This window comes from Panthera pardus, unplaced genomic scaffold, assembly GCF_024362965.1.
Source record: "Panthera pardus isolate Hobbes unplaced genomic scaffold, ASM2436296v1 HiC_scaffold_7, whole genome shotgun sequence".
NCBI classification, from domain to species: Eukaryota; Metazoa; Chordata; class Mammalia; order Carnivora; family Felidae; genus Panthera; species Panthera pardus.
The window spans coordinates 5,753,424-5,775,332 of NW_026527002.1; the positions used below are offsets into that span (position 1 = coordinate 5,753,424).

Sequence of the window (21,909 nt, forward strand, 5' to 3'; positions counted from 1 at the left end):
AAATAGTCTTTCTTTTGCTTTTAGATTTATATTAGAGGGCCGCGGCTTTCTTTTTTGGTATGGGTTCCAACGTCTCCAGGCTGTCGTAATTATAGAGTTAGTTCTAGTATCTAAACTAAAGCTTTTGTGGTGTTTGTTAAGAATATTTTTGTTTCTGCTTGTAGCCATTACAACAACTTGGTTATTTAGTCGTTATATTAGGCAGACTATGATTCCCAAAAGACATGGTTTGCACATGTATGCTATGTAAAATGTTATATTTAACATCTTATGCCCAGCAAGTGAAAATTTTGCTGTACACAAGAGCCTTCGATATTGAATGAATACCCTGTCGGATGTTGGTAAACATAGCAGGGAGGCAGGACCTGTTAAAATCATTACGTCAGGTCAGATGCTAGCTACCATTGATCAAGTGCTTCCCAGACGCAGGCACTGCTTTCCAGCTTTCCATGCACGGACTGGATGGATCTGGAAAACACTCTAATAGGGAGACACTGTTATCTACCCCTATTTTGCAAATGAGGACATTGAGGTACAGGAGTCTGAGTAATGTCTCCAAAGTGATACTGTCCATAAATGGGGAAATCAGGATTCGATTCCGGGCAATTTGCTTTCAGAATCTGTGCTCTTAACCAAAAAAGAGGCCAGGAAGAAACCCAGAACATCAGCTGAGATTTCTTGTCCAGATGAGCCTGGTCTCGTGAAACTGACGCCTGATTTCCTTCAGTGAGCATTGTCCGCAAACACAACACTATAAACTACCAATGCCATTCAGCTCTAATTCACGGCATAGAGACTGTGTAAAGCAGTCCTCTTCGTGATCCAAGAGTCCTGACATGGAGTGTCATCCAGCACTCCAAAATGAGTCCAGAGACAATCTTTCATCACATAAAAATCTGCTTTAGAAAAGAGAAGAAACGAAGAAAGAACGGAGCCCTCCGACGAGACTACGTTAATTTTCTCCCATTTTCTCCTCTATTTCCTGCACGAGTTAATCTTCTCCCGACACTGGTTGGTCCCTTCTTCCACCACATCTGCACACACTCATCCACAGCAGCTCCTTCCTGGAAAACCTACATCTACCTTCATTTTTCTCTTTCAAAAGCCAAACTGAAATCCATTGCTTCTAGGACGTCATTTTCTGACAGTGATTAGAGGAGTGTAGTGGTTAAGTCTGCAAGCATGTCATGAAATATCAAAATCAGTTCTTTATTTGCCATGGGGAAAATCAGCATCTTCTTTGACTATCTAGCCCATTCTTCTAGTCCTGGTGGTGTCTACATGGCCTCCCTTCTTGAATCCAATTATTATGTATCAACACCCTAGGCTCAGAACGGTTTCCTGCAGCTTTATTTCCATTTGGTGTATGCAGGAAGAAACAAAACCCTGTGTGTAATTAATCATATTTTATAATGCTTCTCTGATGAAGTTTGACAGGTCTTAAAATTTACCCAAGTATTATAGCTTAACATCCACCATGACGAAGTTGGAAATTCATTTTATTGTTTAAGAGGGAAAAGATTGTATTTCATCAAAAATGTGGACTGTGCCAGGAGCGCCTGGGGGGCTCGGTCAGTTGAATGTCTGACTTTGGCTCAGGTCATGATCTCACGGTTCGTGAGTTCAAGCCCCACGACAGGCTCTGTGCTGACAGCTCAGAGCCTGGAACGTGCTTTGGATTCTGTGTCTCCCTCTCTCTCTCTCTGCCCCTCCCCCACTCATGCTCTTTCTCTCTCTGTCTCTCAAAAAATAAACATTCAAAAAAAATTTTTTTTAATGTGGACTATGCCACGTAAGCTAGGATTTTAGCACCTGCCCTCTCTTTGATCTGGCAAGCCCCCCACTACACGTATTCAACTATCTGTATTCCCAGGTATCATGAGCCTCTCTAATAAACTAGAACATTTAGAGAACTGCTACAGCAGTAAATAGCATTTATAAAGTCCAAAGTGATGGTTCTGCTCCCTTCTTCCCAAGGAATCTCTAAGCAAAACTTCCCCAGCAGCAATTCTCACCGAGGCTACAGGTCAGAGTCATCTGGGGCCATCAAAAAAATCTTGACCCCCCAGACGGTACCTCAGGTCAATTAACCCAGAGACCCTCCAGAGGTGAGACCCGGGCATGAGTTCAGATGACCCTTGAACAACATGGGTTTGAACTGCACAGGTGCACTTATACACAGATTTTTTTTTTCTAAATACAGTACAGTACTATAATTGTATTTTCTCTACCTTATGATTTTCTTAATAACATTTTCTTTCCTCTAGCTTACTTTATCCTAAGAATATAGCATAGGAACATATACAAAACATGTTAGTTGACTATTTATGTTATCAGTAAGGCTTCTGGGTCAATAGTAGACTATTAGTAGTAGTTAAGTTTTTGGGGAATCAAAAGTCAGACGTAGATTTTTAACTGCATGGGGCTGGTGCCCCCCCAACATGGCTCAAGGATCAACTGTATTTTCTAAAGTACCCAGGTGTTAGAACCACCGTCTTAGAAATACTGGGGAAACATCAAGTATCCTGTTTGCATTGGGTGAGAACTAAAATGTCCAAAATCTAAGTTTTGCTGATGTGTACTATCATCCATCTGTGAACCCGATTTTGAATGGCTTACAGCCAGATGAAGCTATTATGATAGGGACGCGAAGATTAACACCTAAAGAAAAAGAGTAAAGAGCCAGCATAGACGTCTAATGATTTAGGGTCCTCTTTTGGGGAGAAAGACGAGGAGTGAGTAGGTGTATCTTAGAATCGCCAGGATGCAATGTAATTGTATTCTAAAAATCCACATGCCTGTGGCTCCCTGTTTCATCCCCACTCCTCCAGATTCTGATAAGCACTTCCAGAAGAGCAGATAGGCTGGGCATCTGTATCTGGGTAATGTCTTTATCCTATCCTATGTGTAGACACGGACAGCACAAATGGTTGTGTTTCTCATCTTCCGTGGATTTAGGCATAGTATTTCCACTGGCTTTTGGTTTTTCCCCTAGCTGTGTGTCCTACTCACTTGCACATCAGGAGTTTACATCATTAGAAGTGAGGTTTTTGCAAATGAGGTGACAATGATGGTCCTTACCTTCCCTGACTTTGGTCCCTCCAAGGACTATCGCGGATATGCCGACAGATGACGATAAGAGCCAAATACAGATGTTGATGATCTTTGCTTTCATGGGTGTGCGAAAGTCTAAAGCCTTGACGGGGTGGCACACAGCAATGTATCGGTCCACGCTCATCATGGTCAAGGTGAATATGCTGGTAAACATGTTATAGTAGTCAATGGAAATGACAATCTTGCACAGCACGTCCCCAAATGGCCAGGAATTCATCAGATAGACGGTGCTCTGGAAGGGCATGGTTGTAGTAACTAAAGCATCCGCCAACGCCAGGTTAAATATATAAATGTTGGTTGCTGTCTTCATCTTTGTGTATCTAAAAGACAAGAAACAAGGTCATTTCTCTTCATCTCCAGGTCAAATCCATATTAGGCGTCTAATAGGCAAAAGGACTGTTCTAGACATTAGGAGTAGTAGAAGACAATGGGCAAAAGTCTCTGACTTTACCTAGCTTTTATTCTCGTGCTGTGTTCAAAATATAATTAAATTTAAAAAAGGCAAAGGATAGCATACATAAATAGGTGAATACACATATAGATCTTTTGGACAGACTTGTGTATAACACAGGTCTTTATTTTGTGACTGGCAATTCATTTTAACCCTGGAGCTGCTTGGCCTTAAGCATTTTTTACACAATTTATTTCTTCCGTTTCCCTGAATAAAACAAAGATGAAACTTACTCAACTTTTCCTCAGGGTCATTTTGAGAAACCCGTCATTGTGATTATGTCTCTTGAAAATCCAAAATGGTCTTCTTTTTTAAATTTAATTTTAGTTTATTTAAATTTTAGTTAACATACAATACAATAGTGGTTTCGGTTGTAGAATTCAGTGATTCATCACTTACATACAACACCCAGTGCTCATCCCAAGTGCCCTCCCCTCACCCATCTAGCCCATCTCCCACCCACCTCCCTCTGTCAACCCATAGTTTGCTGTCTATCGTTAAGAGTCTCTTGTGGTTTGTTTCCTTCTCTTCCCTTTTTCCCCCTTCCCATGTATGTTTTGTCTCTTAAATTCCACATATGAGTGAAATATATGGTGTCTGTCTTCCTCTGATTGACTTATTTCGTCTAGCATAATACATTCTAGCTCCATCCACATCACTGCAAATGGCAAGATTTCATTCTTTTTGATGGCTGAGTAATATTCTATTATGTATATTATATAGTCTATTTTATATATATATTCTATTTTATATAAATATAAATAAAAATTTATATATATAGTTACATATATTCTATTTTATGTATATATGTATATATATATACATGTATATGTACGTATATATGTACATATGTACATATGTATATATATATACATATACATGTATATATACGTACATATACATGTATATATATGTATACACACACACACACACACACACACACACACACACACACATATACCACATCTTCTTTATCCATTCATCAGTCGATGGACACTTGGGCTCTTTCCATAGTTTGGTTGCTGTTGATAATGTTGCTATAAACATTGGGGTGCACGTACTCCTTCAAATCTGTATTTCTGTATCCTTTGGGTAGATACTGAATTATGCAATTGCTGGATCGTAGGATAGTTCTAGTTTTAGTTTCTTGAGGAACCTCCACACTGTTTTCCAGAGTAGCTGCACCAGTGTGCGTTCCCACCAACAGTACCCTCTTATCCAGTTTTCACTTTGAAAATAACATTCAATTTTGGGATGAGCACTGAGTTATACGTAAGTGATGAATCACTAAATTCTATTCCTGAAATCATTATTACACTATATATTAACTAACTTGGATTTAAATCATAAATAAATGAATAAATAAATAAATAAATAAATAAATAAATTACTTTCCATCTTAATGGAAAACACAACTAAGTCTGTTGATTTTGTTTGCCAGTGTGCCACTAGTTTTTTTGTCTTAAATGCATTGTGTACATAAAGCAGACTGAGTTCTTCTTTATACACATCATGGCACTCAATGTAATCTAGCACAGTAGGTGAGAAATAACTCAGTTTTTCTTTACTCTCATCTTGAGAGATGTTTAAAGCACATCAGTGGCTTCCTCTTCCAACTGAGGGGATGGTAATTTTCAAAGCAGGTCAAGAACGATTGCCTTTAAGCCCAAATGATTCTTTCCATCATAACATGAAGTTTAGAACAATTCCATTTTCAACTGAAACGGAATTAAAAGGATTGTTTTACGTAGAGAACACTCCCTCAGGGATCTACGGGGCAGGAAATGTTCCAAATGCTATCGGCAGGTTTTCAGAGGCCAAATGCTAAGATACGTAGGGGAAATCCATGTTAATTACTTTCCACACACCTCTGATTTGCAGACCTTATCGTAAGTAATTCAGCCATGCCCCGTGTCCTTTCTTAATGTTATGGCTTTGGCTTTCATTGAAGGGCATTTGTAAGGACATGTCTTATGGAGAACTACTGCTTTGGCTACAAAATCAAGCTCGGTGGTTATTATTGATCACTGCCAGGGTGTCTCTCAATACATAAATATCCACATAAGAAATGTCTTTTAACGTGTAGTGACAGAACAGCCGGGGCTCTCCTGGGAGGCAGAGTGGTCTTCTGTGAAGTCAGATCATCCTGCGTCTGGGCTCAATGTAAAACTTTCCTGAGTTTCAGTTCCTGTTACACAAAGATAATAAAATCAAATGGCCATAAAGGCAGTAGATGACCTGGCTCAAAATGTGTGACACACAGGATCATACTTCATTCTCATCGTCCCACCCCCCCTCTCCCCCCCCAATCCTCCCCTGGTCTCTCCTCTTCTTGCTAGGAAATGGCCTGTCAGTGCTTGGATGAAGGCACGGTCAAGACGGCCACAGAGTCAGGAGCGGTTGGTTTCCATTTTCATGCTCTGCCATCTAAGCAGTGCTTTAATCTGGAGAACGAGGAGTTTACTTTAAAATATGTCATATTTTCCCTTTGCAGTTTTCACTCAAATATTACTAAGTGGCCTGTAAGTTCTAGAAAGTGATTAAATGTGTATGACCAATGCTCAGGGCTTAGGTTTTATAAAGGCACAGGTAACTAGGGAAGGTCCACTTGCTGAGACAGAACAAACGTTTCGAGGGAGCAAGACGGAAATAGTATCTGTTCAAATACTGTCTTCTTTAAGATGCGGTTTTATGTTTGAAAAGCGCATCTTACAGGCCGACCTCCTATTCTTTCCATTTTCTCCCCCACAAATCCCTGATATCAACAAAGATTTTAGCAAGCAGTGCCTTTAACTTCTGCTCTCGGATTTGGTGACCTTGATATTCTCCTCTTACTTTATGAAGTTAGACGGACGTCCCCTGCCTTACACAGTTGGGTCGACCTGGGTTCTGGTCCTTATGTTTCCCTCCAACTGTTAGATTTTGGACATGTCACTAAAAACTGGGCTTTGGATTCTCAACTCTAAAATGAGAAATATAATGCTTATCTTAAAGAGCTCCTGAGATAACTACGGAATGCCCCTGCTCCGGAGAATATGTCTAATTTACTCCATGGTCTTCATCTCCTCTCCCTCCTTTACGTATGTGGAAGCCATCAGTTACGACCAGAAGAGAGGAACCTAGTTTTTCGTCAGAGCCATGGTTTAGCTTGAATACAAAAGATAATAGTAAAAATGATGCCTGGGAGCTTATATGCTGGAAGAATATGAATGGAATAAAAAAGGAGTTATGATAAAATATAACATGTCCTTATCAGTAACCGCCAAATTATGGAAAGGACCCAAATGTCCACTGACTGATGAGTGGATAAAGGAGTGGAACACACGATGGAATATTACTCAGCCATCAAAAAGAACGAAACCCTGCCATTTGCACTGACATGGATGGAACCAGGATGCATTATGCTAAGTGAGATAAGTCAGAGAAAGACAGACGCCATATGATTCCACTCATATGTGGAATTTAAGAAACAAAACAGATGAATACAGGCGGAGGAAAAAAACGAGAGGGGGGCAAACCATAAGAGACTCGTAACTATAGAGAACAAACTGAGGGCTGCTGGAGGCGAGGTGGGTGGGGGTTGGGCTAGACGGGTGGTGGGTATTAAAGAGGGCACTTGTTGTGATGAGCAATGAGTGATGTACATAAGCGATGAATCACTAAATGCTGCTCCTGAAACTAACATTATACTATATGCTAACTACCTAGAATGTAAATAAAAAGCTGACACATAAAATATAATGTGCACCTTTAAGCAATCATAAAATGATGAGTGATTTGCTCTTAAGCCTTCCAAAAAGACTTTCAACGAGTAAATGTATGAAATTGCTTAAGCCTTGAGCTTATAAAGAATTCAGATCTGGTCATCAGATCTTAGAAGAAGAGAGATGAGCACCTGTAACAGAAATGCCTACAAATTACACAAAATTTTAACTAGACTCGTCCAAGCAAAAGTCCTTGCTCCCTGAGAAACAAGCTTTTCTCAGACCATTCACGTGGGAGCTACCACTGTCACCCCCGGGGGCCGGAGACACCTACCAGAGACCTAGAGATGGTCCTGTGCCCTCCTGCCATGGACAACCCCGTATCTGCCAGCATGCTGATGTCACCGCATCACTCTGGTTTCCAACTGGTTCATGTTAACGATGACAGTCTCGATACCCACTTATTTCAAACACTCCCTGCATCAGACTCTGCTGTACGTCCCACAGATGCACCCCACTCAGTCCTCACCCCAGCTCCACATGGCAGGTATCAGTATCCCTATTCTACAGCTAAAGCCACTGAGAATCACCAGACTTCCGTGCATTTCTCAAGGTCATATGGTTGTAAAAGGGATTGCAAGGGGCGCCTGGGTGGCTCAGCTGGTTGAGCTGTAGGACTCTTGATGTTGGCTCAGGTCATGATCTCATTTACCACACCGAAAGGGAGAACTGACAGGTATAATTCTGAGTAGTGAATACACTACGAGTTCAATGAGGATTTGCTGACGGTCCTTCAGGCACGTTACCCGACTGGATCCTGTGACAGCACGATAAGACCCTCCTGGTCAAAGGCGGTCTGGTTGAGGACTCGGGGATTGTTTGTATTTCATCAAATGGAGAGAGTAGTTAGTCCTTTCAATCAGATGTCCCTGGGCGGGGCGGGGCGGGGCGGGGGGCGGGTGGAGTAAGCTTTCTTACTATGAGAAGATATGAAATTATGTTCCATTTCCTCCACACTGCTTTACAAAAATTTGCGAGTATTTCAAGTAAAATGGCACCATCTGGGTGGGAAGGTTTTGGCTCGTCTGGAGAAGCTGGAGGGGGGCTGGCAGTGAGTGGTTGCACTTTTTAGCTTACGCCCCACAGGAGCATATGGCACGAAAAGAGCAAAGTCTGTGGGCTGTCCCTGCGACACTTGCCAATGTTACAAACCTGGAGATGACGATAAGGGACACGGGTCGGGCCATGAAGAAAGCCATCGCCTGGCAAAGCGGCACAACGTGTCTCCGGGAGTGAGAAATGCTCCCCAGCACACATTAACTCAAGACCTTCCTACCGTAGTTCCCTACAGAGAATTGAGAGGGGAGGTGCTCTTAGATTGGCAGTCATACACGAACAGGGTTTTTGCTGAGCCGTCAGGAACCAGCGTCACCAGGCGGGGGTTCTGGGAGAGCGGGGCACCTGCCGTGAGAAAAATGAGGCACGAGCGGGAGGAACACTGACCTTGCAACTCAGCAGTCGCAAGACGGTTCCTCGTCCTTCCCATGCGCCTCCTGTGCTCTAACAATATACAGGTAGAAGAGCCCATATTTGGGTTAGCAGCATCCCTTCCTGTGCTCTGACAATATACAGGTAGAAGAGCCCATATTTGGGTTAGCAGCATCCCTTCCTGTTGAGGTACACTGCCCAAGTGCTGTTTGAATTGAAATTTAAATGATGCTTCTTCAATCAGGAGCTCTTTTTTTAGCTTTGCGACAGCATAATACACCCAGGATCTTGATGGGTAATCATCATCCATCTTTAAATACACACACAGGTTTTCCATTTTGTGGATTCCAGGCATTTTTAGCTCTTACCTACAATTGCCCCCCACGCTGACAATACACACACCCTCTCTTCTCTCCTGTTAGAGTCAAGCTTCATCCCCTGTCTTTATCGTTTCATTATTTCAACACATTTGTAAGTGCTCCATACCCAGCAACATACTGGCCATTGAGCGTGACTGAAAGACTCAATATACAGACCGCGCCCCCGGGGAGCTTTTCAACCAGTGGAGTCAAAAATTACCACAGGAACTAGAGGGACAGACGGAAGGGAAGGATCAGTGTGTGGGGAAGAGATCGGGGCACATTTTAAAGAAGAGAAGACCTGGACAGGATCTTGCGCTTCGCTGTTTCTCAGGGGTTCGTGGAGTGCACACCTCACGAGTAAAGGAAGTCGGAGCTGTCATTCCAAAGTTTCTCCAGGAGGCAGAGATTTTATCAGAGAAATCATGTGGTTCTGTGAATTCTGCTTCTTCCAGCAGCTCAAGATTGAAAAACATTCTGGTAAGTGTGGTTAAGTAAGCATCATGAGGGTAAAAAAAATAATAATAATAAAAAAAAACCTTTGAGATGAGCAAATGGGGCATGATTCAGGCGACATGAGTATAGAACATTAGCATGCCCCCCTCTGGACAAAGGCTGTCGGGTACTTTATCGTGTTGGGAGTTTTTCCACAAGCAATACCCATTGTTTGGGTGAGGAAACAGTAAGGAGGATGTAAATGGCTTGCCTCAGACCACAAACGAGTGAGACAGTGGGAAGTAAGAGCTGAGCCTTCTGAGTAGCCATGAAACCACAGCGCCAACAGAATGAAACACACACCCGAGTGGTCATTTTTCTGAATGGATCCCTTTACTACAGCAGACACCTAAGGGCCAACAGAATGCACCTGAAGAATGGCTGTTTGGTCTGGTGAACCAATGGCTCCTGACCCACAGGAAGCTGGCTGCCATATTACAGCCCTGGGGCTGCAGGCACTAGGGTCTCAAGACCCCCAACACACCAGGCTCAGGAGAAGGACATTTCTCTGGAGAGTCCTGTGAAACCAACAGCGGAAGACTAGCACAATGAGAGACGTGTTTTGACACTCTCTTCTCTATGTGGCCAACGAGCATGATTTATTCATTTTCCAGATTTAGAGCATTCCAGATTTTATGTTTAAATGATCACAAATGATGGCTTTACCAATGTGACTTTTCAGAACAGTTAATTTGAAAACACAAGGAGTTTGCCCCGAGAATTCTCCAGATGACTTTCAGTTCATCCCGATGAAATTAACTGGCTACCCGACATGTTTTTGGATTATTTACTATTGAAATTATGGTTCTTTCCTCAGGGGTAACAGCTTATTGATATTTAAGGGAAGGAAGGGAAATTCAGTCACTTGCTCCGATGATCTGACTCTGCAATTGAATATACTCACTATATTCACATAGTCACTATGTGAATTCGCTATGTGAATTCATAGACTCACACGGATTCATGTAGATGGTCACGCCCCTTCAGTTCCCCAGAATTACTCATCCACGTGCAAAGAGCAAAAGCTACAGGAAGTCAGTGGAGCAGACTATGTCCCTGCATCCCACGACTGTCACCACCTCAGTGACCACACTGGCGGTGAGATACAGCTGGAATGGTGGACATGGGTCATGTTGCATGGCCGGCAAGGCTGTCCATGCGGGTGGTGGGAGAATGCAGAGTGGTGATTTCACTACAATAGCTGGTGCCCTGGACCTGCTCATTCTCTGTTGGCATGGCCTTGACTCCCAGAACGAATGGTCTAGTGTATCCAGCTGTGCACTATCATGCCTAACAATGTCCAGTAGAAAACTACAGACCTCAGATGACTGACGTGTACCAATCGTCAGCTCTCTGGATACTTAGAAGTATACAGATATCTCAAATGACTTTTTCCAATTTTATACAGAAAACTGACATAGCTAAAGTAAGCCACAGGATGCTGGTAGAAAGGAGAGAAGACAACCCTCCCGCTCTGTCCTCTACCAGAAGGAAACACCCCCTTCACTAGGTGAAGAGAGTTTAGCACCTGGTGAAGTTAAAGGAGTTAATACTGAGAAAATCGTTCCCATTGTTAAAGAAAATGCTCGCTCAGAACTCTAGCCATTGTTAATCTGAAAGCTTCCCTCCCCACCTTTGGATCAGTTCCTTTGGGATCTCTGAATTCATCACACAGTCATCACATGCTTTCTGCTTTTCTCCTCTTTCATCTAAAGTCTGGCCTGCTGGACCAGGGAAGGAGGTAAGCGTTTAAATAAAAATACGCACACACGTACACACACACACACACATAAGCCTTTTACGATATTATCCCTACTCCTATAATCTACTCTCTTACGTAAATTTTCTTTATCTCAGACATAAGCTGGCATCCCCTCCAAAGAAAGAAACAGAAATTGGCTGATTTTTTGTGGGGGGATAAATAAATCTTTTAATACAGTTTTGAGCCGGCATTATTTGCACCACTCAAACCACATAAGCCAAACCTTAGAGAAAAGGAGAGAAGACTGCCCTGCAGCCATACAATGTTACGATTTTGCACTGAGGACAGAGCCCCCCACCCGCATCCCCCGGGGGCAAGAGGAATTGAGTGCATCTGGAAGTTAATCTGCAGTGAAGAAGGTGCCAGCTAGCTGCACAGTTCCCACCAAGATACTGCTGCTCGAGAGATACAGCCGAGTGATTAATGGAGAGGAGCAAACACCTCCCAGCCAGAAAGAAGTCCCTCCTAAAACCAACTATAAGACTGTCACCACGGAAAATTGTAAAGATTCATAAAGTCAACAGAAACAGGAAGTGATTTTGAAGAGTACAATTGTGCCTGGAGTCTGCTAAACGTTAGGACCTGGATAGCTGATGACCAGCTTGGTTTTCTTTCTTTCTTTTTCTTTTGTATTCGGGGGGAGGGGCAGCTGGTTAGTCTCTGATCTCTGCCGCCGTCCACAAGGATTTGGATTTCGGCTACAATCACGTTCCACAGGGAAGAAACTAATTCCATTTTGCTAATCCATATCACCAATTGCAACGAAACCGATTCTCTCTTTTAAGAGCTTGTCAAGTAATAATTACTCCGAGAATGCAAGATGGGCACTTTTGAAAATGACTTCTGGACCGATCTTTACTAGGCTTACTTGAAAGGAAACGTTTAATGCTGATTCCAAGAGAGGGCTCAGGATAAACTAGAACATATTTTTCAATCAAAGCCTGAGGTAAGGCTGATGTCAGATAGGGGGCAGCACAAGGTTAATTATACCCACAAGTCTCTGCCTTGTCTTCAACGCCTCTCCAGGTGTAGTCTGGCGATATTATCCAAGGTAGGCTACGGTGACATCTGAGAAAATCTGGAATATGTGTACATATAACTACAGCGATGGATGGAAAAGAGGCAGGCACGGCAGTACTCTGACTGTGTCGCCTCACTTCTCATACTTCCCCACTTTGGTGACAGCCACACCCTTTTCTGGGACTGACCCAAGTTCAACCATGGGGCCCACATGAACTCAGGGGTGACCGGAGTCAGCATATGCCACGTAACCTAAGACGGTCTCGGCACAGTGGGACTCCTGTCAGTGGCTTGGGGAGGAAACACTAACTCCCCAAGTTAGTGGGGGAAACTTGCTCCCCCAAGTTATGAGCAAGAAAACAGGTGCCTTTGTAAAAAGAACAACCTGTGTGCCCAGCAAGCTCGGGTGGGTTGGCTGCCTTTGGAGAAGAAATTTGAGTTCAGGAAATAGAACCATATCCAGAATATTTTTGTGGTTCTGGTTGTTGTTGTTGGTTGTTGTTGTTTGGTTGGTTGTTTTGATTTGGTTTCTGTTTTGTTTTGTTTTGTTTTCCCAAGCCCTTACAAATGTCCTTTTAGGACACTTCAACACTGCCCAGGTTAAACTGTAGGGACGCAAAAGTCTTCTACTCTCAGGGCAAAGATAGCAGAGGATTGACACCCTACAGGTCTTTATTGTGGTAGCCATGAAGCAAGGAAAACTGATGAGAAAAGAAAAAGGCAAACCTTAAGACCAAGGAACAAGCAATTTTGATTCCTTCTATTTTTGCCCTAATAATTTTTCCCTTGTTTATCCTTACATTTTACTCAACAAGATGCAGACCTTCGCAAGAGTAAAACTTTTCTTTAAATTCAACAAAAGAGAACGTATATACAAAACTATCATAGAAATTGAAGCTTGAGGAAGGTGTTTTCTTAAGGGGCACAGAGAGGGGACAGGCAGTGTTTAAGCGGAATCGTGTTCCCTCAAGATACACGCAGTCAAGTCCTAACCCCGGTACCTCAGAATGTGACTGTATTTGAAGACAGGGCCTTTAAAGAGGCAAAGTGAGGTAAAATCAAGGTATAATGGGATGTGAGGGTGGGCACTAATCCAATATGGCTGGTGTCTGTATCAGAGGAGATTAGGACACAGATACACAAGACATAAGACCCTGTGAGGACACAGGGAGAAAAGGGCCATCTACACGCCAAGGAGAGAGGTCTCCAAAGAAACCAGCCCGGCCAGCACCTTGACCTCAGACTTTGTCCTCCCTGTGAGAAAACAAGTTCTATTGTTCAAACCACCCAGTCATGGGTGGCACTTCGTCATGAAGGTCCTAGTGCACTAACATAGGGCAGAGCAGCGGCCGCCCTGAGAAGGAAGTTCCACCCGGGGCCAGCAGCCTGCCTCTCCTGACACCTGCCCCACGGGTTCCAGACTTGCTCAGCCAGCCTCACAGTCACGTAGCCCAATTCCTTACAACGAATCTCTTCACATGTACATCTCCTACTGGTTCTGCTGTTCTGGTTGATTCCTGACTAATACAGAGAGCATGCAAAGTGAGGACAGAAGCTCCGAGAAGGCTCTGGAAAATACAACCAATCGAGAAACACGAGAGGAAGAGGGGTCCATGATGCAGACAAGAGAAACCCAGAAGGCGTGGCAGGGAGTCAAGGACAGGGTGCTATCTGAGAACGCGACGGGCATAGGATTGGTCGAGCGTGCCAAATCTCCCCAGAATGGCGTGCCTGGGTGGCTCAGTTGGTTACGTGTCCGACTCTCAATTTCAGTTCAGGTCATGATCTCACCGTTCCTGGGATGGAGCCCCGCAGCTGTCAGCACAGAGCCTGCTTGGGATTCTCTCTCTCCTTTTCTCTCTGCCCCTCCCTGGTGTGCTCGTGCCCTCACTCTCTCTCCCTCTTTCTCCAAATAAACAAACAAACTTAAAAAAAAAAAAAAACTCCACAGAAGTTAGGGGACAGCCAGCCTAAAATGAGCATCGGAAACATGATGATGCTCTAACTTTGGTAAAAGAGCGTCAGGGAGGGAACCCAAGTGCCCTGGGCTGAGGAATGGATGGCAGACAAAGAAATGAGCAAGAGGGATTATCCCTCCAAGAAGCTTACCTACAACACACAGGAAGATGAGAAGCCATTAGCTAAGGGAACCCAGAAAAGTAGGAGGGTCATGGACATTGATTACCTGTAAGATGACAGAGGTTTGAGGATGTCCCTCCCGATGCTTACGAGACCAAATCAGTGAAGAGATTACAGATAGCGTAGGAAGGAGATCCCTGACACAGCAGAGACTCCAGAAGAGCAGGAGGTGAGGAGATTCAGCTCACAGGGGCAGGGAATTACCCTGGACGGAAAGAAGGAAACGTCTCCACTGAGATGGCAAGGAACGAGGGGAGGGCGGCTGCCGAAACACATATGTAGGAAAAGTGCTCCCAGAAGCTGGATTCTAGAGTCACGGTGCACAACTGGGTCAGACCATTCCCCTGACCATGAAGAATTATGGTCGGGGAGAGGGCTTAGGCATTAGTATTGATTAAATTAGGGTTGGGTGTTTGTTTGTCTGTTTGTTTTTAAGTGAGAAATGGGAAAAGGAATTGGCTCTTTCTGGAAATAGGAGAGAGACACAGAAAAACCAGGCAGACTTGGGGTCAGATACACTTGGAAGGCGGCGACCTGGCCTCGGCAAAGATAACAGTGACTTTATTCGGCAGAGTTCAATTAGCTGTGTAGAGGAATCAGGAAGACAAGGTCGTGGCTTGATCCAGGGTGAAGCTCTGGTGGAAGACAGAGGCAGGACAAGAAGGCAAGGCAGTTGAGTGTATTGGCAAGGGAGGTTGGACTGATGCCTCACAAGGTCCGGGTGAGGCCAGAAGAAGAGAGAGTCTGGGAGAAAACGAAGGGCTGCCGGGCAAGAAGGCATCCACAGGTTTCCAGAATGGTACAGCAGGAACTGAGCTGGGCAGTGGACTAAAGCACAGGAAGGACCTGGCTCAGGCTGGCTCCGCAGTTAGCAAGGTGCCACTTCAGTCAGTTTATTTCATCAAGATTAAACGAAGTAACGCACACGAAGTAGACAGCTTTACCGGCCTGGCAGACCCTTAAGTTTTGGTCCTGTCTGCTACGGGGGAGACAGCTGTATGCGTGCAAGTTGTGGGAGGATGGAAGTTTAAGATGTCCCAGGTGAGACCGCCTGGCGAGACCCGGGTGTGGGTGGGCATCGGGGCGTGCCCTGCAGGTGAGGGACACGGGAGAGCACACCTAAGCGCCACGCCCGTGGGCACACCCAAAGTGTCGGCAGGAGCCAAAGACGTAGATCCAGGGCCAAGGTAAGAACCTCCCACCCCAGGGCCACAAACCAGAAAGCCTGGCGAGAAGGGAGGCTGGGGTGCTTCGTTTTAAGGTGCTCACGGTGAGAAGTTACCGTGCCCTCACATGAGGCAGTTAAGGCAGTTGGTACTAAGACATGACGAAAACCTTGAAGCTTTCAATACATTCGGAGGATACTGGGCAACAGTTCAGGTACCCAAGGTGGGAAAGCTATTTGTAAGACGGGTCTAAAAAATAATCCAAGCCTTTTTCCACAACCCTAACTTTCTCCCCAGGTCTGAGCTGGCCATTTCAGACCCGTACCTGTCCTGACATCCAAGCATCTAAATCCCGTCTCTAGAATGATGTCCCAGATGACTGAACCATGACCCTTTCCAATGTATAATGTTTTAAAAGCGTCGTTCTCCAAAGTGATCCTCAATCTTTTCAAACAGTGTCGCTCAGTCCTCAGCACGGAAGAGGAAAGCCGCGTTTGAACCTGCACTCCGCCTGGGCTCTCAGTTCCCATGTGAACACCACAGCGCCCCCCTTTCAAATCTTCAGCTGCTTCTTCGGAGCGAAATAAACCTGAGGCCACCAACTTCTCTTCTGAAGCTTTATTTTTCAATTCTTTGACCCTCTCCCAGTCTGAACTGATTCTAAACACTCCTTAGTCCTCTTAGCTATAGATGCAAGCAAACCAATGTTTCCGTACGTTGGCATTCCAGGACGATAGCATAACCCCTCACCTTTCATACTTCATCTCCAAGTAGTTGGGGCTGGGGTGAGAAGACGAATGGTGTTACGTGAACCAGCTAACTTTTTGTGTATGTTTAGCTGGATGTATTCCCTTCTAGCAAATTTTATTCCTGGATATCTTTTGGAGATATGTGTATACATACACACACACACACACACACACACACACGTACATATAGACAATTACATATCACATGTTACATAAATATATGAATAATTAATAAGTATACTATATTACTATTTATAAAGGTGATTATTAATTATATACAATTACATGTAATTGTTAAATGTATTTATGTTTCATTTCTATTTCTATTTCTTGTCTACTGTTCTCCCACGGAGTTGTCTTTGCACACATTTTAAGATTCTTCATTCCTTTTTATCCTACTCTGCAGGGCTATATAATAGTTGTTAAGCAACTAAGAAGCTCTTCTCAAACTCAAAACTTCAGGTGTTCATTCAAATATCAAGAAGATGTTTTTGTTTTACCGGTGCACTTACATATGACATAAGTACGAACAGAGTTGCTTTTGTTCCTAGCATCTTCGTTTTGTGTAACAATGTTTTCTCACAAAACCACAGCCTCTGAACCAAAGATCTCCTAAAAATTTTAATTGAAATTGAGAACACAGCTGTCTTTTCTTTGCTTTCAGTTGCCATAATCGTCTTTCTAATGGAGAACAGCCCTGAAATTACTAATGACTTGAAAAAACGATGTGCTTTTCAAATCTCCCCTCCCTCTGTAGCCTTTACTTCTCACTGATAGAATTCCTGTAAAATACAATACACAATTATGGAAACCCAGGGTACCAAGGTACAAACGCTAATTGTAGGTGAAATGAGCTTTATAATATTTGGAGGTTTAAATGATGGGTTTTAGGTCCGGAGCACAGATGAAGATAAAAAACCTGAAACTCTGAAGACTAGATACACAGATAAATACATGGGCATTTTATTATGATGATTATATCTCAAGACTCATGCTACTGGAGATAATGTTCTTAAGGTTCATAATAAATAAGGAGCTAAAGTGAGAATTTTTTTTAAAGTAGTTTTTCTTCATCCTTCAGTATCCCTGAAAAGAGTGACTTTGTCCTTTATCTCAAAGGAATGGAAACCCCTTATCCACTCTCCAAGGTGCATTTCCAAAGCATTACATCTTCCAGAAAGTAAAACACACATATTTCAAAGGGCCTCCAGGCCAAAGTTGAGATTTTTTTTTTCTCTTCTTGTTTTCTTTGTTGAAAGAGACCAAAATAAGAATCATTTCACTTACCAGAAAACTAGCCTATATACGTGGGTATTTAGGTATTCATTACTAGAAACCGACTTCCATGTAATTCTATCAAAGAACAATGTAATAGAACCTTCAGCTTCCCTCGGTGGAAAATAAAAAGCAAAGCAATTTTTGAAAACCTCCACAACCCACACTTCAGAGGATAAATATCAGATGGCTTATTTACAAAAATCACTGATATTCTTAATAAATGAGATGACATTTCAGTACTAAAAGGGCTCATGTGTGGATACCAACAACCCTAAATAGTATATTGGCTTTTGCTTCATAAACCGTAACACCAATCTGATGAGTCACAGGAAATTCTGAAGTATCTCCAGTGCATTCGATGGGCCTGAATCTTACCTTAAGAAATATTCACGGAGGACAAAACCAAGCGCTCCAAACTGGGGCAGGCAACCAGGCAAAAAGGCCAGACAAACGAACTTAGCTCCCTTTCCAGGAGACGCTGACCTTGCTGCGCACCCTAGTACTTTCCCTGACCACAGTTTTCAGCAAGGGCTTGGGGGGCAAGAGGACTGTCACTCAAATCCTCAAAACACCGCTGGCGGCCCGATCTGCGCAGTGCGAGCCTCGCAGTCCCCCACCAAAAACTCTTCCAGGAAATCCCTTACTTCAAGGAGGCCACGCTCTGAGAATCTCCGGAGCTCGGCAAGGACGGGTTAGAATCCCCGCCACCCGCTTGGCGCCCCACCTGGCGTCCGGGTGACTGGACCACCCCCACCCACCCCCGGGAGCCTCACTCCCCCCACCCCCACCCCGCCTCCCACTCCAGCCGCGACGGCGCCCAGACCCCGCACTCACCGGATGATCACGAACATGACCAGGGAGTTGCCCACCAAGCCCACGACGAACACCACCGAGTAGACCGCGGTGATGATGACCGGGATGGCAGGAGAGATGTGCGCGGGCTCCAGCGGCGCGCCCTCGGAGCCCCCGCTGCTGTTGCCGTCGCTCTCGGCCCAGCCCGGCGGCCAGCCGCTGCCGTTGGGGGGCAGGCAGGTGCTCGGGGGGCAGGTGGGACCCGGCTCCCCGCGGAAGATCTGGACCGGGGGCTCCATGGTTGGCGGCGAGGAGGGGCGGCACCTGCGGGGCTGCGGGAGCGCGAGAACCGGCTGGACCCGGAGAGGCAAACTTTGCCGCCCACAAGCCAGCGCGGGGAGCCCGGGCCCCGCCGAAGGCCCCCCACCCCGCCCCCGGCGCTCGTCCCGCGCTCGCTCCCGGTCCCCGGCTCCTGAAACCCGCCCCCAACCCTTCCTGGGCACGCCCCCTCCCCCCACCCCCGTCGCGGCGGCACGGTCCCCACCCGGCCGCTCTGGGCCCCCAGGGACCAGAGAGCCCTGGAGCACACAGCCCGCTCTCGCCGGCCCCGCTCCTGGAAGTCGGAAGCCCAAAGCTCACCCCCGGGTCCCGGAGGCGCGCGCGGCGGTCCGGGGCAGGTCCTGGCCGGGGCGGCACGGCGCGCTCCCGGGGCCGGCTCGGCGCTCGCGGTCGCCGCGCACCCGCAGCCCCGCGCTCAGCCCAGCGCCGTCCCCGCGGCTCCCGCGACGCGCGGCGGCTCAGCCGGGAGGACGCGGCCCGGACTCGGCCGGCTCGCCGGCCGGGGGGCGCACCGAGCGCGCGGGGGCGCTCCGCCCCGCCCCCGGCCCCGCCCACTCGGCGGGGGCGGGCCCAGCCCCGGGCCCCCCCCACCCCGAGGCTCGCCCCGGGTCTCAGCGGCTCTTGGATGCCCCTAGGACAGAGCCGCTGTGCCACTGAGCTTTAGTGGTAAGGAAGGGGCTGCCCCCTCAGGGCGAGTACGCATCTGGAGTATTCAGAAGAGTCTCGAACTACTGTCGCCTTCGTTCCCGGGGACAAAAAGTGTACTTCTGAGTATTTGGAGGACCCATCCAAAAAGCAAAGTAATCCAGTTAGGCCAGATCGTAAAATACTGATGACTTAAAAATACATCAATAGAGGGGCGCCTGGGTGGCTCAGTGGGTTGAGCGTCGGCTTCAGCTCAGGTCATGATCTCACGGTCCGTGAGTTTTGAGCCCAGCGTCGGGCCCTGTGCTGAAAGCTCAGAGCCTGGAGCCCGTTTCAGATTCTGTGTCTCCCTCTCTCTCTGCCCCTCCCCCGTTCATGCTCTGTCTCTCTCTGTCTCAAAAATAAATAAACGTTAAAAAAAAATACATCAATAGAATATTTCTGTGCATTCGGTTCCTTCTAGTCTTCTCTGAGATGACACGGACCACACGTGACAGGTGTTACTTACCTGCGGATGAGTAACTCTCCTTACGCAGGCCTCAGTGTTGGTCCAGGAGTTGACAAACTGTCTCTACCTCTTTCATGAATCCCTGCAACCATCACATTCTCCTCACCTTTCCATCACTAGGGTGCCTTCTCTAGGAAACCCCCAAGAACCTGAACCCCCATAGGGAAATTCGGTCATCATCATTTCCGTGCATCACGCTGCCAGTCCAAGGATGGCGGTCGGATTCTGCTGGGGGAAAGAGGCCCTCGGGCCATGGGACCCCGGGGACAGTGAGGAAGAGGAAGGCAGACTAGGGTGGGCTGCAGCAAGGGAGCCAGGACTCAGCTCCGAAGTGAAGGTCCTGAATCAAGAGTGGGGAAGTTCCCCTTTCCCAATGGGATATGGGAGCCAGGACGCCAGGAGACCAGGGTGCCTGAGTTTCTTAAGTAGATTCGTCCTCCAAGGCTGACTGACTTCTGGAGACAAACATGACCCTCCACTCCCCCCAGCTCAGAACACCATAATGGCGTATACAGTCATTCCATTCATCAGCTGACAGCCGAAGAGAGCTGCAACCTGGTTCAAGATACAGTGACCCCTAAAGAGGGATTTGACCACCAGAGTCTCATCACAGCCTCAAAACGCAGAGCTCTTTGAGGAGTGTGCTTCAAAGAAGCACAAGGAAGCTCTCTTTTGCCCAGCAGAATCCCTCCAACCCCGGGCGGGCACCATAGGAGTTTTGAAATTTACCAAATCTTACGTGTTGTGGGGTTTGGTTGCAGATCGTCACTAAAAGATGACACCTGCTTTCACAGAACATCAGAACCGTGGGCTCTCCGTGTGTCTGAGGGTCCGTCTCTGATAGGAAGACGGCAGACGGTCTTTTCCAGATGTCTGGGGGCTCGCTTCTTGCCACAGGGATCCCAGACTACCACCAAAGCAACCCAGGAAGACGTTTTGTTTGAAAAGTAAGCAGTGTCTAAGTAAGAAAGAAATTAAAAGAGGTATGTTAAAGGAAAATTAGCTGGGAAAGGCAGAATTATCTATCTATCTATCTATCCATCTATCTATCTATCTATGTATCTATCTATGACTTCATGCATTAAAGATATATACAACTGTCTCTGTACAACATACTTTTGAAAGGGTATTTACAATACTTAATCTTCCTCTTGCACTCACCACTTGGTTAGTTTTTGCTGTTGTATTTAGCACACAGGGGGCTCACACAACTGGTAACTTTTCTGCGTTGGGCTCAAACACAGGTATTTCTGGCCCTTGTAAACACAGGTATTTCTGGCCCTGTGTAAACAAGCTGATGACACAGGATGACTTCATGTAAGGGAGCAAATGTGGAGCCACTCTTTCCCAAAAGACAAAACAAAACATATAGAGGAGGGGTTACTTGTCAAGGACCAAAAAAAAAAAAAAAAAAAAAAAAGGAAAAGAAAGGTTATTACTTGAAAAGATTTAGGTGATACAATTAATTCCAATGATTTGAACTTTTGACTTCCCCGTGTGTCTCATAAATATACACAGTTATGTGTGTGGAGAGGTTTGCTGGGCCCTTCTAAAATGAAAGCACAACTCATTCTGGGACTTCTAATAAGATGATGTTCTCATTCCGATCATTAATAAGAAACCTCTGGTAGTTGGGACAGTGTTTTGAAGGCAAAGGATTGCTAATTATGGTAAAAGCAGTTTTGTTTCATTTGAATACTCCTATGGTTTTTTTTTTTTTTTTTTGCCCTTTTTTTTACCGAACTAACGGCCCAAATAAAGTGAACCCAAAATGGGCCGAGCATTAAGAAACCTTCAGGCAGCGGCAGTTGCCGGGGGAACGTGGCCGGTGTCTCTGAATACAGTGGGGAAGGCTGCTTATGCGTGCTCAGGTTGTCAGGCGTATGAGATTTTATCATAA

The 21,909-nt window shown here is 45.6% G+C and overlaps 1 protein-coding gene across 2 annotated transcripts in view; it reads right to left on the reverse strand.

The window, feature by feature from the left end:
* Positions 1-19,292, reverse strand: part of OPRK1 (opioid receptor kappa 1) — a 28,501-nt gene extending 9,209 nt beyond the window's left edge. Inside the window, exons 1-3 of one of the 2 annotated variants that reach the window (XM_053896212.1) lie at positions 19,157-19,292; positions 18,560-18,849; positions 3,082-3,434 (exon numbers count right to left, since the gene is read on the reverse strand). In XM_053896212.1, the coding sequence (XP_053752187.1) occupies positions 3,082-3,434; positions 18,560-18,816 (610 nt within the window). In that variant the 5' untranslated portion in view covers positions 18,817-18,849; positions 19,157-19,292. Of the gene's footprint in view, positions 1-3,081; positions 3,435-8,772; positions 8,884-18,559; positions 18,850-19,156 lie in introns of those variants that run through there. The other variant, XM_019435254.2, reaches the window with a different exon arrangement.
* Positions 19,293-21,909: the final 2,617 nt, after the last annotated feature.